Source organism: Leucopleurus acutus (genome assembly GCF_964270905.1).
Source record: "Leucopleurus acutus genome assembly, chromosome: 19".
NCBI classification, from domain to species: Eukaryota; Metazoa; Chordata; class Mammalia; order Artiodactyla; family Delphinidae; genus Leucopleurus; species Leucopleurus acutus.
Genome location: NC_139161.1, coordinates 27,607,617 through 27,623,330, shown reverse-complemented (window position 1 = coordinate 27,623,330; position 15,714 = coordinate 27,607,617). Strand labels below are relative to the sequence as shown.

Below are 15,714 nucleotides of genomic sequence, written 5' to 3'. Positions count from 1 at the left end.
AATTTGCAGCCATGACATTGATAAGACATTTAGCATCATGGGGCTAGGAAAAATCTAGCTGGTCCCTCTTTTAGCTCCATTGTGAAGTGCAAAAAAATAAGAATATTTAAAAGCCTTTTTTACATTTCAGAAATAAGCTTTGTTTTGATGAATGCTAACAGGAAAATTACATTTCCCATCATAAACCAGTAAACATACAGAAGTACATATATTAAACAAAAAGTTATATATAAAATGTTATGTTATACATATAAAAAGGTTCCTCAAAGCAATATTTAACCTTCATATGTTTGCTCAGGCACTTTTATTCTTTTCCATTTCATTATTTCACTAATGGGTCAAGACAAAAAGTTTGAAAACATTAAGAAATCTTAAGAGCTACTTATATTTGGCAGAATTCCGAAGACATATTTGTGACTTTTTTATTATTATTATATCAAAGTCAATGATAATGGAAATGCACTACGTGCACAGGAGGTATGTTATCTTGCACAAGAAACACCTGAAAAATTGCTTACCTTTTGTTGCAATGGAGATCATAGATAGGTGTTTTAAACTGAATGGACTTGACCATCTCCCCAGTACGAAGTGAATATAAATCCACACAACAGTAAGGTGGACTTGTGCTAAAAAATAAATAAATAAATACATACATAAATAAACAAATAAATAAAGACAAAAGCCATTATGTTTTAACAGGTGGGAGGGGCAATAAATTTTCTTACTAACATAATACAAGCAAATTGATTTGGACTTTAATCAACAAAATTAGCAACTGCATAATGATGAAATACTGAAAGCTTTCACCCTAAAATCAGGGATTAGAGAAGAACACTTGAAGAATATGGCCACTCTACTCAACACAGTATAGAAGGTATGTGCATAAGAAATTACTACAAGAAAGAAATAAAGCTGCAGTTATTTGTGAGAATTTGATTGTATAAGTATAAAACCTAGTAACACAAATTGCAATGTATACACAGACAAACCCATAATAAAAGACAAACCATTAATATAAGGGTTAATATGTAGATTGATACAGTTCAACCCTAATCAAGAATCTATCAGAAACGAGACCTCTTTCTAAAATGTACATAAATACGCATTCTAAATGATAAGATTTAAATTATAAAGACGTGTTCCTTCATACTAGAACAGATGAAGAGATCAATGTTTTCACCTTAAGAAAGTAGGAAAAGAGCAAGTTAAATCAAATGAAAGTGGAATGAGGGAATGAATAAAATACAACAAATCAATGAAACAAAATTTGAGTAAGCAAAAGAAAAAAGTAAACCCAATTCCTTGAAATAGATAATTTGAAGATTCCAGTATCTATAAAAGAAACCAAACTCATAATTTAAAACTTCTTACAAAGAAATCCTTAAAAATGGCTTCATTTGTAAATTCTACTAATCATTTAAACAAAAAAGTTTAGATATTCTACACAAACTCTTTTATAAGATAGGAGTCACCAACTTATTTTATGAGGCCAGTAACACATGATCCCAAAAATAAATACCTCACAAGAAACTACCGATATATTTATATGTCTCATGAATATACATAAAAAATCCTCAACAAAAACATTAACAAGTTGGGACTGCCCTGGTGGCACAGTGGTTAAGAATCCACCTGCCGATGCAAGGGACACGGGTTTGAGCCCTGGACCAGGAAGATCCCACGTGCCACAGAGCAACTAAGCCCGTGCACCACAGCTACTGAGCCTGCGCTCTAGAGCCTGCAAGCCACAACTACTGAAGCCTGCGCACCTAGAGCCTGAGCTCCGCCACAAGAGAAGCCACCACAATGAGAAGCCCGTGCACCGCAAAGAAGAATATAGCCCTCGCTCGCCGCAACTAGAGAAGAAAGCCCGCGTGCAGCAATGAAGACCCAACGCAGCCAAAAAAAATAAATAGGAAGCAGATCAGTGGTTGCCAGGGACCAGAAAAGGAGAGAAGCTACAGAGTACAAAGTGGCATGATGGGTGCCACTTTTAGGGCGACAGAAATGTTGCTGAGTCTTGATTGTGCTAGGGACTTACACAAGTGCATACAATTGGTGAAAGTGGAGATGGGAGAGAATCTAGTAAAACTTGAACTTCAACCTCTAAAATTGACACAAGGCAAAAATTCTTTTCTTAATGTTCCCAACTAATTAATCCAGTCCTCTGCTGAGAAGCAATGAGTTAATAATGAACGAAATCTAACATTTTGCCAGACCAACTGGGAAGGAAAAAACAGCTTGTCACCTTCAATTAGCAGCTCATTATAGCCACGGTACACTAGAAACTTGAATTCTGATCATTTCACTGGCATCCATACAATGTCACAACTGAGATTCTTCCTGCAGAGAGCCTTCAATAGAAGTAGACAAAACAAACGCTGTGAAGGCTCAGTTTAGAGCTGAATGAACAAGATTTGGTAGACCTAAAAATTCTATTTATATATGGAAAAAACCTCTTATTCAATGCCTAATAGAAAAAGATAATTCTTTTAAAATCAGAATTTTCAGAAAGTCACACATTCATAAAGGAGTCATGCTATCTGCCAATAACACAGTGTGTACACGCCTGACATATCCTTTTGTTCTCTATTTTCTCTCTTTTTAAAAGCCTTGACTATTTCCCTGGGACACAGCAAGACAATCTTAATTTTCCTCATGGGTAGGCTGATGAGAAAGCTTTCTATAACATCAGCAGAATGCATGCCCCATAACAGAAAGGACGTGTGTTATTCTAAAATATAGAAACGAGCTTTTACTTTGTACTCTAGTATACACCAAGCAGTGTCAAAAGCTGTATACAGAAGTCTTCATTAGATTTCTAGAGCTCAAATGGGTTAACATTTTTACAGGTTTGCGCCTGACATTTAAACCTAAAATTGTGACTTCACTTTAAGATAAAACCTAATTAATACTTTAAGGAAAAAAAGTTCGCATAGAAATGTAGAGAATCTAATTTAGAATGTAACTGAATCTATTGCAAGCAAAACCAGAGTTGGAAAGAAAAGCAGAAATGACGTAATTTGTATTATTAAATCGTTGGTTAAAGGACTCTAAACTGTGCCCAGGCACCACTGCCTTTCCAACACATAAATATCAACAGGGGTAATATAAAGTCATTTAGTACTTTTAACGATAAATATATAATAGAAATGAATGCAAATTCTCCTTAACTGACCTTCCCTTTACCTATGTAACTTGTTTTATAGTGAGGAACCAGGACATATATTGAAAATTTTTGCATTGCAGCAATCTGTTACCTGCTGTATACATAACCTATACACATAAAGGAAGTTATAAAGCTTTTATTAGCAAAGGACTAGTCCTCCCAGAGCCAAAGGTATGGAATTTACAGTTCATTTCCGTGAAGAGAGTTGACTACAATTATTTAAAGAGTAAAATTTTTTAAAACTTCCATTACTGAAAGTGAAAAGGTTAAATTAAATATAAAACAAAATAGTTAAACTGGATTTCCTAAAAGCAAATCCTGAAACTATAGCATAGAGGATAAACCCAAGAAGAAAACACTAAATGTTTTCATCTAGGTACGTTGCCTATTTCATTATTTCTTACTTTCTCTGTAATCCTTCCCATCACATTTTTTAAAAAGTTTTAATATGCTTTATTTTTTAGAGCAGTTTTTGGTTCACAACAAAATTGAGAGGAAGGTACAAAGATTTTCCATATAGTCTCTGCCCCCATTCATGCATAGTCTACCCCATTATCAACGTCCCCTACCAAAGTGGAACATTTGCTACAACCTATGACACAATATAATCACCCAAACTCCATAGTTTTCATTATGGTTCACTCTTGGTGGTGTACATCGTATGGGTTTTGGACAAATTTATAACGACATATATCCAACATTACAGTAGCATACAGAATAGTCTCACTGCCCTAAAAATCCTTTGTTCTCTGCCTGTGCATCCCTCCTGGCGAACTCTGATCTTCTTACTGTCTTACTGTATTGCCTTTTCCAGAATGTTGTTTGGTTGGAATCATACAGTATGTATACTTTTCAGATTGGCTTCTTTCACTTAGTAATACACGGGTTTTTTGGGGGTTTTTTGTGTTTTTTTTTTTTTGCGGTACGCGGGCCTCTCACTGTTGTGGCCTCTCCCGTTGCGGAGCACAGGCTCCGGACGCGCAGGCTCAGCGGCCACGGCTCACGGGCCCAGCCGCTCTGCGGCATGAGGGATCCTCCCAGACCGGGGCATGAACCCGCGTCCCCTCCACCGGCGGGTGGACTCCCAACCACTGCGCCACCAGGGAAGCCCAGTAATACACTTTTAAAGTTTCCCCCCTTTCTTTTCATGGCTTGATAGCTTTTAGTCCAGAATAGCATTCCATTACCTGGATGTACCACATTTTATTTATCCATTCACCTACTGAAGGACATCTTGGTTACTTCCAAATTCTGGCAATTATGGATAAAGCTGATATAAACACCTGTGTGCAGTTTTTTGGGCAGACATAACTCCTTCGGGTAAATACTATGCAGGACAATTGTTTGACTATGGTAAAAGTATGTTTAGTTTTGAACAAAACTGCCAAACTGTCTTCCAAAGTGGTTTTACCATTTTGCATTCCTACCAGAAATTAATGAGAGCTCCTGTTGCTCCACTTTACCAGCATTTGATATATTCAGTGAACTGAATTTTGGCCAGGTGTGTTGTTTCCCTGATGACATATGATATGGAGCACCTTTTCATATATTTACTTGACATCTGTATATTGTCTTTGAGGTGAGGTCTTTTGCCCAATTTTTAATCAGGTTGTTCATTTTCTTATTTTTGATTTTTAAGAGCTTTGTGTATTTTGGATAACAGTCCTTTATCAGATATGTGTTTTGCAAGTGTTTTCTCCCATCCCAGTCTGTGTTTTTGAAGAGTGGGAGTATGTAATTTTAATGAAGTCCAAGTTTTATTCAGAAAATTGAATCTGTATAGGACAAACCTCGAAAAATTTCCAGAATGAAGAAGAAATAAGAGATGAAATGAAAGATAGCAGATTAAAAAACTGAATATAGAGATTCAATTTATAAAAATTCATAATCCTGAAGAAATTCTACGTCAAGACTGCAGTATCAGTCTCTACCTGACAGTTTCCAGCCTGCTAGCCTACTCTACTTCTTACCTGCCAGCCCAGTCACATAAGCCAATTCCTTGAAATGAAAATCACATGTGTGTTTCTGTATATGCGTGTGTGTACACTGAATGATATACCAGGGAATCTAGAATACAGCACACATACCCAGAGCCAATGCCGGCTCAACAAAGAACTGTGAAGACATTAGTCTTGCATCTCTGGCTGAGCTTTTGACTGCTCAAGCCAGAGGTAAAGGCTACAGCAGAGCTGTAGATGGTATCACTACACACTCAAAGGAGTGTCCCAAACACAGTCTTTACAAAAAGAGTTTGAAAAAGTCAATAAACAGTGTGTGGCTGCAGACCTCAACAAGCAAAACAGCAAACCCTGGGGAGGGGAGGACAATATGACGTTCAGAGTTGCCACATTATGATATTCAAAATGTCCACCAGGGCTTCCCTGGTGGCGCAGTGGTTGGGGGTCCGCCTGCCGATGCAGGGGACACGGGTTCGTGCCCTGGTCCGGGAAGATCCCACATGCCGCGGAGCGGCTGGGCCCGTGAGCCATGTCCGCTGAGCCTGCGCGTCCGGAGCCTGTGCTCCGCAACGGGAGAGGCCACAACAGTGAGAGGCCCGCGTACCACAAAAAAAAAAAAAAAAAAAGTCCACCATTCAACAAAAAATCGCAAGGCACACAAAGAAACAGGAAGGTATAGCCCATACAAAGAACAAAAATAAACTGAGAGAAACTGACACTGAAGAACCTATATAAAGAATTTAAATCAACTTGTCTTATACATGCTCAAAAAGCTAAAAGAAATTATAGACAAAGAAATAAGGGAGAAAGATGAATTCACAAATTGAAAATATCAATAAAGATACTGGTTCGTTATGAAAAAGGAACCACATAGAATTAATAAAACAGAACAGTACAATAACTAAAATAAAAAAGGCACTAAAGGTTTCAAAAGCCTATCTGAATATCAGAATAGACCAAAGAAAGAATTCACAAACTTGAAAATAAGATGAGTGAAATTACACATCAAAGTAGCAGAATGAAAAAAATGAAAGAAAAAAAATGAACACAGCTTAAGATTAACAATATAAATCAACTAAACTCAACAAACCTATAGAAGACTCTACCCAATAATGGCAGAATACACATTCTTCTTCTACGTTAGCCACAAAACAAGTCTCACTAAATTAAAAACAATGAAGACAATCTCTCTAACCAAGCTGGAATGACATTACAAATCAAAAGCAGAAGGAAAACTGTAAATTCATGAATATGTGATATTAAACATAGCATATCAAATAATCACCATGTCACAAATATGTGGAATTAAATAATAAACTCTTAACAGTCAACATCACATTAACAGAATGAAAGGGGGAGAAAACAACATGATCATCTCAACCAATATAGAAAAAGCATCTGCCAAAATTCAACACCCTTTCACAATTAAAAAAAAAAAAAACCACAGCAACAACAAAAAAAACAGGAAACTAGGAACAGAAGGGAACTTCCAAATATGATAAAGGGCATTTGCAAAACACTATACTAAGTGACAAAAGACTGAATGTTTTTCCGCTAATATCTGAAACAAGACAAGGATGCCTACAGTCAACACTGTGTTGAAAGATCTAACCAAAGCAATTAGGCAAGAAAAAGAAACTGAAAACTTCTAAATTGGAAAAGAAATAAAACTATCTCTATTCACAGACAACATGATGCTATATATAGAAAATTCCAAAGAATTCATAAAATAGTACTAGAACTGATAAATTCAGGAAAATTTCAGGGTACAAGATCAACATACATAAACCAGCAATTATCAATCCAAAATAAAAAGTTAAGAAAGCAGTTCTAGTTACAATAGCAATGCAATCTCTATCAACATTCCAATGGCTTTTGCAGAAGTGAAAAGCCAACCTAAAAACAAATGAAGTTGTAAGAGGTCCCAAATAAAAAAGAATTGGAGGACTCACATTACCTGATTTCAAAAATTACAACAAAGTTACATTAATCAAAATACTGTGTTACTGACATCAGACATATAAACCAATGGAATAAAATTCAGAGTCCAGAAATAAACCCATACATCTATGATCAATTAATTTTTGAAAAAGGTACCAAGTATCTTCAACAAATGGTACTGGGAAAACTGAAGTCCACATGCAAAAAAGTTGGACTACTATCTTAAATCATATATAAAAATTAACTCAAAATGTATTAAAGACCTAAATATAAGAGCTAAAACTATACAAGACGAACATATAGGGGTAAATCTTCATGATCTTGGATTTGACAATATTTTCAGATGTGACACCAAAAGCACAAGCAACAGAAGAAAAAAAATTATATTACATCAATATTTAAAACTGTTGTGTATCAAAGGGCATTATTTTAAAAAGTTAAAAGACAATAGAAAATATTTGTAAATCATATATCAGATAAGGGTCTAGTATCCAAAGTATATTGAGAACTCTTACTATTCAACATCTAGAAGATAAACAACCCAATTACAAAATGAGCACAGGATGTGAAACATTTCTCCAAAGAAGATATACAGATGGCCAACAAGTATATGAAAAGATTATCAAAATCATTGATCAGTGGTGAAATGCAAATCAAAACCACAGTGAGATACTACTTCACACCCACTAGGTTTGTTATAACAAAACAATTGAAAAGGAGCATGTATTTGCAAGGATACAGAAAAAGTAAAACCCTGATCCATTACTGGTGGGAATGTAAAATGGTGCAGCTACTGTGAAAAACAGTGTGGCAGTTCCTCAAAAAGCTAAAGATAGAATTACCATATGATCCAGCAATTCCACTCCTAGATGTATACCAAGAAATGAAAGCATGGGGCTTCCCTGGTGGCACAGTGGTTGAGAGTCCGTCTGCCGATGCAGGGGACACGGGTTCGTGCCCCGGTCCGGGAAGATCCCACATGCCGCCGAGCGGTTAGGCCCGTGAGCCGTGGCCGCTGAGCCTGTGCTCCGCAACGGGAGAGGCTACAACGGTGAGAGGCCCATGTACCGCCAAAAAAAAAAAGAAATGAAAGCATATGTCGACAGAAAAACATGTACATGAATATTCATATCAGCATTATTCATAATAACCACAAAGTGGAAACAACCCTATGTCCTTTTTTTTTTTTTTTTTGCGGCACGCGGGACCCTCACCGCTGCGGCCCCTCCCGCCGCGGAGCACAGGCTCTGGACACACAGGCCCAGCAGCCATGGCCCACGGGCCCAGCCGCTCCGCGGCACGCGGGACCTTCCCGGACCGGGGTACGAACCGCGTCCCCCGCATCGGCAGGCGGATCCCCAACCACTGCACCACCAGGGAAGCCCCATATGTCCTTTTAAATGATGAATGCATAAACAAACTGTCGTATACACATACAATGTAATATTATTTTGCCTTAAAAAGAAATAAGTTCCAACGATATGACGTTCTGGAAAAGCAAATCTACAGAGACAGTAAAAAGATCTACTACTACCTTCAATAACATTCAGTTGCCTTTTCACTTACTTATTTGAATATTAAATTTCAGCAGTGTATTCTAGAGTCATGATTTACTGTTTACTCTTTCAATCTATCAAATTAATATCTTTCCTTTAAGTACTATATAGACAATTATGTTAAACTAATACACTTTTAAATAAATTTTTACTATTATAAACTATTCTGAAACAAATCTGAGTGGGCTTCCATTTCTCAGGTTCTTCTGTAACACACTAAAATTGTTGATAACCTTTTATTAAGCCAACATACTTTTATTAGGACAACAGAGAGTCTCCAAATAATAAAACTTTTAAAATGCTAAGCATTAAGTACTTTTAATCAAAAAGTTATTTTAATTTTCATTAGTTATACCAGTAATTTTTTCTTAATCGGGGTTACACAGTGAAAAGATTTGACCAAAAATACATAACCACATAATTTGGTTGAGTGACTGTCAGAACTGTCAATCCATGACTTCAGTTAGTTTTATATACAGATAATACTATACATGTTGTAAACATTGAGAAATATTCTGACAGTGTGTTTCAGATCCAACAATTACTATTTAAGGGAAAAGTCAGCAATATAGTGAGACCTAATCAAATGAACCACTAAATGGAGCAAGGAGCATGAAATGGTCAAAGAATAGAAATTAAATAAGATCTTTAGGTATGTGCAGTTAAGTATTCCTATTGAAGTACATATTTCCATAGAACATTCAATAATCCCTTTTCTAATGTCAAATGCTAGGTTATTAGCATGTAGAAAATGAGGAATGACCTAGGTATCTTGGGCTTTTTGTGAAGACTTAGAATAATGGAAGAATGATAATGGTGACCTTACACTTTATCTTTGAAATTTAAATACTGATTGAAAATGTTGTATTAGATAGATGCAAACTATCTTTTATGCCTGATAGAAAACAAGAATCACAAATAATATATATTAATCCCCTAAACTTATGACTTTCTATCACAGAGTCACAGAGTCTATTTTTACTTTTTATACTAATTTTTTTCTTAATAGTCATATATTTTTTTAGAATCATAGCCATTTCTTACCCTGGACAATGTTTTCAAAATAGTTTTTGGGGGGACTTTCCTGGTGGCACAGTGGTTAAGAATCCACCTGCCAATGCAGGGGACACAGGTTTGATCCCTGGTCCGGAAGATCCCATATGCCATGGAGCAACTAAGCCCGTGCACCACAACTACTGAGCCTGTGCTCTAAAGCCCACGTGCCACAACTACTGAGCCTGTGCACCACAACTACTGAAGCCCACAAGCCTAGAGTCCATGCTCCGCAACATGAGAAGCCACCGCAGTGAGAAGCCCGTGCACCAGAGCGAAGAGTAGCCCCCGATCACCACAACTAGAAAGCCTGCACGCAGCAACGAAGACCCAACACAGTCATAAATAAATAAATAAATTGAAAAAAAAAGTTTTTTTGTAATGCAATACAATAAGCATCACGTTAAAGCAATGTGAGATATGGCTTTTATGACTTGAAAATTCTGAACATTAATAACATTTTCCTTTACAAAGACTTTTATTATTTTTATTCATGATATTTAACAGATTGAACCAAAATTAGGAAAAGCGGAACAAAGTATTTGAGAAAGTGACATTTTCCAAGAATATGCATGTATAAGTGAAACACAAAATAGCAAAGACATCTTAAATCTACCACAAATTGCAAGAAGCATGGAAACACTTATTTTTAAATGGGAAAAAGCTGCACAACCTTCAACATGTGTTACTGAAGCTAATCCTTTAAATATAAGAGGAAACTTTTTGATAGTATTACATTATTTGTATTCTTATCCAGCTGCTAAAGAACAAAAGCCAGTTGGTGGCGTTTTTTTATTAAGTAATTAAAAAGAAAAAGCCAAGAAAATGGAAACTTAACCATATTAAAGACTAAATTTGTGATTAGCCTAGTTAATAATAACATTTTTCTTTTGCAAAGTTCAGAATAAACACTGGGTGTTTAAACCTTCCAACACCACTACAATTTGAGAGAGTGGTACTAACAATGCTTTTACATGGGGAGGTAACCAGGCAAGGAGAAGTAAAGTCTCCACGTGAAAACAGGAGGTAATGTAAAATTGAGGTTGGAATCAGGTGTTCTTCAACAGGGTCATATACTACATAAGAAGCAAAGAGGTAATACACTGTATTTTTTTAATGTAAGATTCTATTATTTGCAATTAAATATGAAGATGAGTTAGAAATATTCTACCTTCATGGAGATTTCAAAAAATATTAGTTATTTTTTTTAAGGATAGAGAATAAATTTATAATACAAGTATGTTTAATATACCACAGTGAAGGGCTTCCCTAGTGGCGCAGTGGTTCAGAGTCTGCCTGCCGATGCAGGGGACACGGGTTCGTGCCCCGGTCCGGGAAGATCCCACATGCCGCGGAGCGGCTAGACCCGTAAGCCATGGCCGCTGAGCCTGCGCGTCCGGAGCCTGTGCTCCACAACGGGAGAGGCCACAACAGTGAGAGGCCCGCGTACAGCAAAAAAAAAAAAAAAAAAAAAAAAATACCACAGCGAAAAACAAATGCAATGGAAATTCAAATTATGAAGAGATGTTACAGGGAACAAAAAAAGTCTGCAGGTTAGTTCATATATCCATATATAAACAATATAAACATTACACAGTTTATACATTTATGATACTGTTTTTCATTTATGCCTAAATAATCTTTGTCCACTAAAAACTATTCCTAAATACAATACTTAAAACTTTAAGGGACTTCCCTGGTGGGGCAGTGGTTAAGAATCCGCCTGCCAATGCAGGGGACACGGGTTCGAGCCCTGATCCGGGAAGATCCCACATGCCACGGAGCAACTAAGCCCGTGCACCACAACTACTGAGCCTGCACTCTAGAGCCTGCCAGCCACAACTACTGAAGCCCGCACACCTAGAGCCTATGCTCCCAACAAGAGAAGCCACCACAATGAGAAGCCTGCCCACCACTACAAAGAGTAGCCCCCACTCACCGCAACCAGAGAAAAGCCCACAGTGCAGCAGCGAAGACCCAACGCAGCCAAAAATAAAATAAAATAAAATAAATAAACTTATTAAAAAAAATTTTCAAAAACTTTAGGGTATGGTAGAGATCAGCAAACTATGTCCCAAATCCAACACCAACTGCCAGTTTCACTGGAATATAGCCACACCCACTTATTTATTTTCTATGGTTGAGTTGAGTAGTTGCCAACTCAACCACAGAGACCACATAGTCCGCTGAGCACTTCATACATGGCAAAAACAAAACAAAACAAAACACCTTTGGGGCTTCCCTGGTGGTGCAGTGGTTGAGAGTCCGCCTGACGATGCAGGGGACACGGGTTCATGCCCCGGTCCAGGAAGATCCCACATGCCGCAAAGCGGCTGGGCCCGTGAGCCATGGCCGCTGAGCCTGCGCGTCCGGAGCCTGTGCTCCGCAACGGGAGAGGCCACAACAGTGAGAGGCCCGCGTACCGGAAAAAAAAAAACACCTTTACGTGTTGAGGAAAGTACAAAAATAATTCAATGGATTAAGGCTAATATCTTGAAAAAATGATGAAGTAGCAAAGAATAGGGAAAAACCATGACCTAAACCTGATACATTATACAAAAAATAACACAAAGGGGATCATAAATTTAAATATAAATGTAGGGACGTCCCTGCTGGTTCAGTGGTTAAGAATCCGCCTTCCAACGCAGGGGACATGGGTACGATCCCTGGTCGGGGAACTAAGATCCCACATGCCGTGAGGCAACTAAGCCCACGCGTCACAACTAGAGAGCCCACATGCTGCAACTACTGAGCCGATGTGCCACAACTAGAGAGAAGCCTGCATGCTGCAACGAAGAGTCCACGTGCCACAACTAAGACCCGACACAGCCAAATTAATCAATTTAAAATGGGGCGGGGGTAGACACCTTTACTGACCCCTGAAATATAGTTCTCCACTTCTAGTGTAACTGGGTTGCTTTACACTGTCTTTCTCAGGGGTCTTTTAGGTATGTGCTTCAGTTGAGGGGGATATGAAGTGAGCCTGAGTTCCTGAAATATAGGAACTCTACAATAATATATCTTGGGATTAAACATTCTGATGTTTGACATTTCCTCCATTGCATTACTTTGCTTCTCTTATTTGGGAAATATGCAAATGTTCTAATTTTCTTCCCATTTTGCTCAAGCTCTCATTTTATTCAGTTTTCTGTCTAGTCTTCCTTCTCCACCTTCTAATTTCTTTGTCAGTTCTACGATGAATTTGTGGAGCTATGTCCTTCTGGTTCTTCCCATAGGTCATGTCTCTCATATTATCTCACCCTGTCTTCCTTAAGTTCTTGTATGTCTGTTTTGTACTCTTTCTTTATAGAAATAATTGTGAAATATCTATTTACAATTACGAACTACTCCATGGCAATATTATTCTACTGACTGGTCTTTACTTACCAATAACTTTTCACAAAGTTATTTTCCATTTGTCCATTTCATGTAAGCTTTCAAAGATAAAGGTGATCCTGACATTGCTTACTATCTTTAATAACCATAAGATCTGTAGTAATGCCCACTCTTAATATTGGTGATTTGTGTGGTTTTCAATCAGTCCTACTAATGATGTTTTCAAAGAACTAGTTTTTTTGTTTTTTTTTTTTTTTTGCGGTACGCGGGCCTCTCACTGTTGTGGCCTCTCCGAGACGTTGTGGAGCAACAGGCTCCGGACGCGCAGGCTCAGCGGCCATGGCTCACGGGCGCAGCCGCTCCGCGGCATGTGGAATCTTCCCGGACCGGGGCACAAACCCGTGTCCCCTGCATCGGCAGGTGGACTTTCAACCACTGCGCCACCAGGGAAGCCCCCAAAGAACTAGTTTTTGACGTAACTGATTTTCTCTGTTGTTTGTCCATTTCCTTTCATTAATTTCCATTTATTATTTTCTTCCTTTTACTTATTTTAGGTAAACTTGCTCCTCTTTTTTAGATGCTTAAGGTGAAAGGTTTTAGACCTTCCTTCTTCCAAACATGAGCATTTAGCGCATAAACATCCCTGTCTCTGCTTTAGTTACATTCCATTTTTCATATGCTGTGTTTTTTCAGTCTTTCAATTCAAAATCTGCTCTATTTTCTCTTGATCTCTGCTTTACCCATTGTTTAATTTCCAAACACTGTACAGGTTTTACAGAGAGATGTTTATTACTGAATTCTAACTTAACTGCACTGTGGTTATAAAACATACTCTGTTTTTGAGACTTGCTTTATCACCCAGCATATGGTCAGTCTTGGTCAATGCTGTATGTACAGTATGTGGATATAGTAGTCTATAAATATCAGGTGAGTCAAAATGATGTTGTAGTTGATATCTTCTATATCCTGACTGATTTCCTATCTCCTAGTTGCATCATTTACTAAAAGAGGATTCCTCATCTCTAACTTTAATTGTTGATTTCTCTATTTTCCTTTCAGCTGTAATAGTGCTTCATGTATTTTTTAAATTCATATTTTTTCAACATATTTGAATAGTCATTTTTAAAAAGATTGAACATATTCAAGGAAGAACAAATGTCTGCCAGTCATCTCCCCTAAAGAAATAAATATTAAATAATAAAATACTCATTACACATGAGTAGGTATTTTTATAATATATAAGTATGGTTATCTAAGGCAATTCCAAATAAATTGGATTAAAGTTCCAGTGAAGTAGGAGGTATGGTAGGTACTCTGCTGGAAATAAAAGAGCTTTAAACAAAGTTATGAATGTTTGGAACAGCTAATCTGTCATCTTCTACTCCATCTGTTTATTAAATATATATGCCTTCTAATACGAGTTTACCATCCAAATCTAAATAGTTCAACTATTCTGACTTCTGCTAAGAAAAGTAAAATTTTCAGTAGATAAAAGGTCAAAGTGCAATCATTCAAGAACAGAGCAAAATCCTCTGAATCTCCAAGAGATGAGATGATCAAGCCTCATTTCCCAATAACACAAAGGACAAGTTTGTCAACCTGTCAAATATCTCTTCAAAATGCAAAATCTAGGGGAGGGGGAAGGGTAAACGGTGACAAAGCGATAAAGAGGCATGGACATATATACACTACCAAACGTAAGGTAGATAGCTAGTGGGAAGCAGCCGCATAGCACAGGGAGATCAGCTCGGTGCTTTGTGACCGCCTGGAGGGGTGGGATAGGGAGGGTGGGAGGGAGGGAGACGCAAGCGGGAAGAGATATGGGAATATATGTATATATATAACTGATTCATTTTGTTGTGAAGCTGAAACTAACATACCATTGTAAAGCAATTATACTCCAATAAAGATGTTAAAAAAAAAATGCAAAATCTAAGGATCTACCTCCCCCCAAAATAAATATCAATAAGAATTAGAACATTTTAAAACCTCTCAACTGGTTTTAACTAGAGTAATGAGGTACAAGTGAAATATATTCTAACAAATAAATCTGCCTCTGCTATTCACAAAGTAAATATTATAATTAGCCATAATTGCAGTACAACTATTATACTGTATTCTTTGAAATTAATACTTCAGGATACTAAAATGTTACTTTGGGATTGGGGGAGGGAAAGATTGGGAGTTTGGGATTAGCAGATACAAACTGTTATATTTGGATGGATAAACAAGGTCCTGCTATACAGCACAGGGAACTAGATTCAATATCCTGTGATAAATCATGATGAAAAAGAAATATGTATAACTGAATAACTTTGCTGTACAGCAGAAATTAACACAACATTGTAAATCACTACACTTCAATAAAATTTTTAAAAAATAAATAAAATCTTACTTTGTAATCCCCAATGTAAAAGAAGATCAGTTTTTCTTAATAGCAGAAAATTAATAAATTGTTCATTATTTTATAATTTTTGAAGATATATGAATTTAGGGAGTCTAAATTCTACTACAACCTGTTGTTTCCTTTTCAGGGACAACATACTCCTCCATAAGGGAAACCACTGGCAGAGGGATACCGAAAAACAGAGGCAAAAAAGTTAAGTTAAAAATTAAAATTTTACTTAATGGTTAAGAAATGGATCATAAATACAGTTCCCTAAAAAAAAAGTTAATTTTGAGTCATGATATTGTAAAGAAA

The 15,714-nt window shown here is 37.1% G+C and overlaps 1 protein-coding gene across 4 annotated transcripts in view; it reads right to left on the bottom strand.

Moving 5' to 3' along the window:
• Nucleotides 1-15,714, bottom strand: part of BCAS3 (BCAS3 microtubule associated cell migration factor) — a 574,807-nt gene that overhangs the window by 446,266 nt on the left and 112,827 nt on the right. For 3 of the 4 annotated variants that reach the window (XM_082859916.1, XM_082859918.1, XM_082859917.1), the window contains exon 8: nucleotides 519-626. In XM_082859916.1, the coding sequence (XP_082716042.1) occupies nucleotides 519-626 (108 nt within the window). Of the gene's footprint in view, nucleotides 1-518; nucleotides 627-2,248; nucleotides 2,279-15,714 lie in introns of those variants that run through there. The other variant, XM_082859919.1, reaches the window with a different exon arrangement.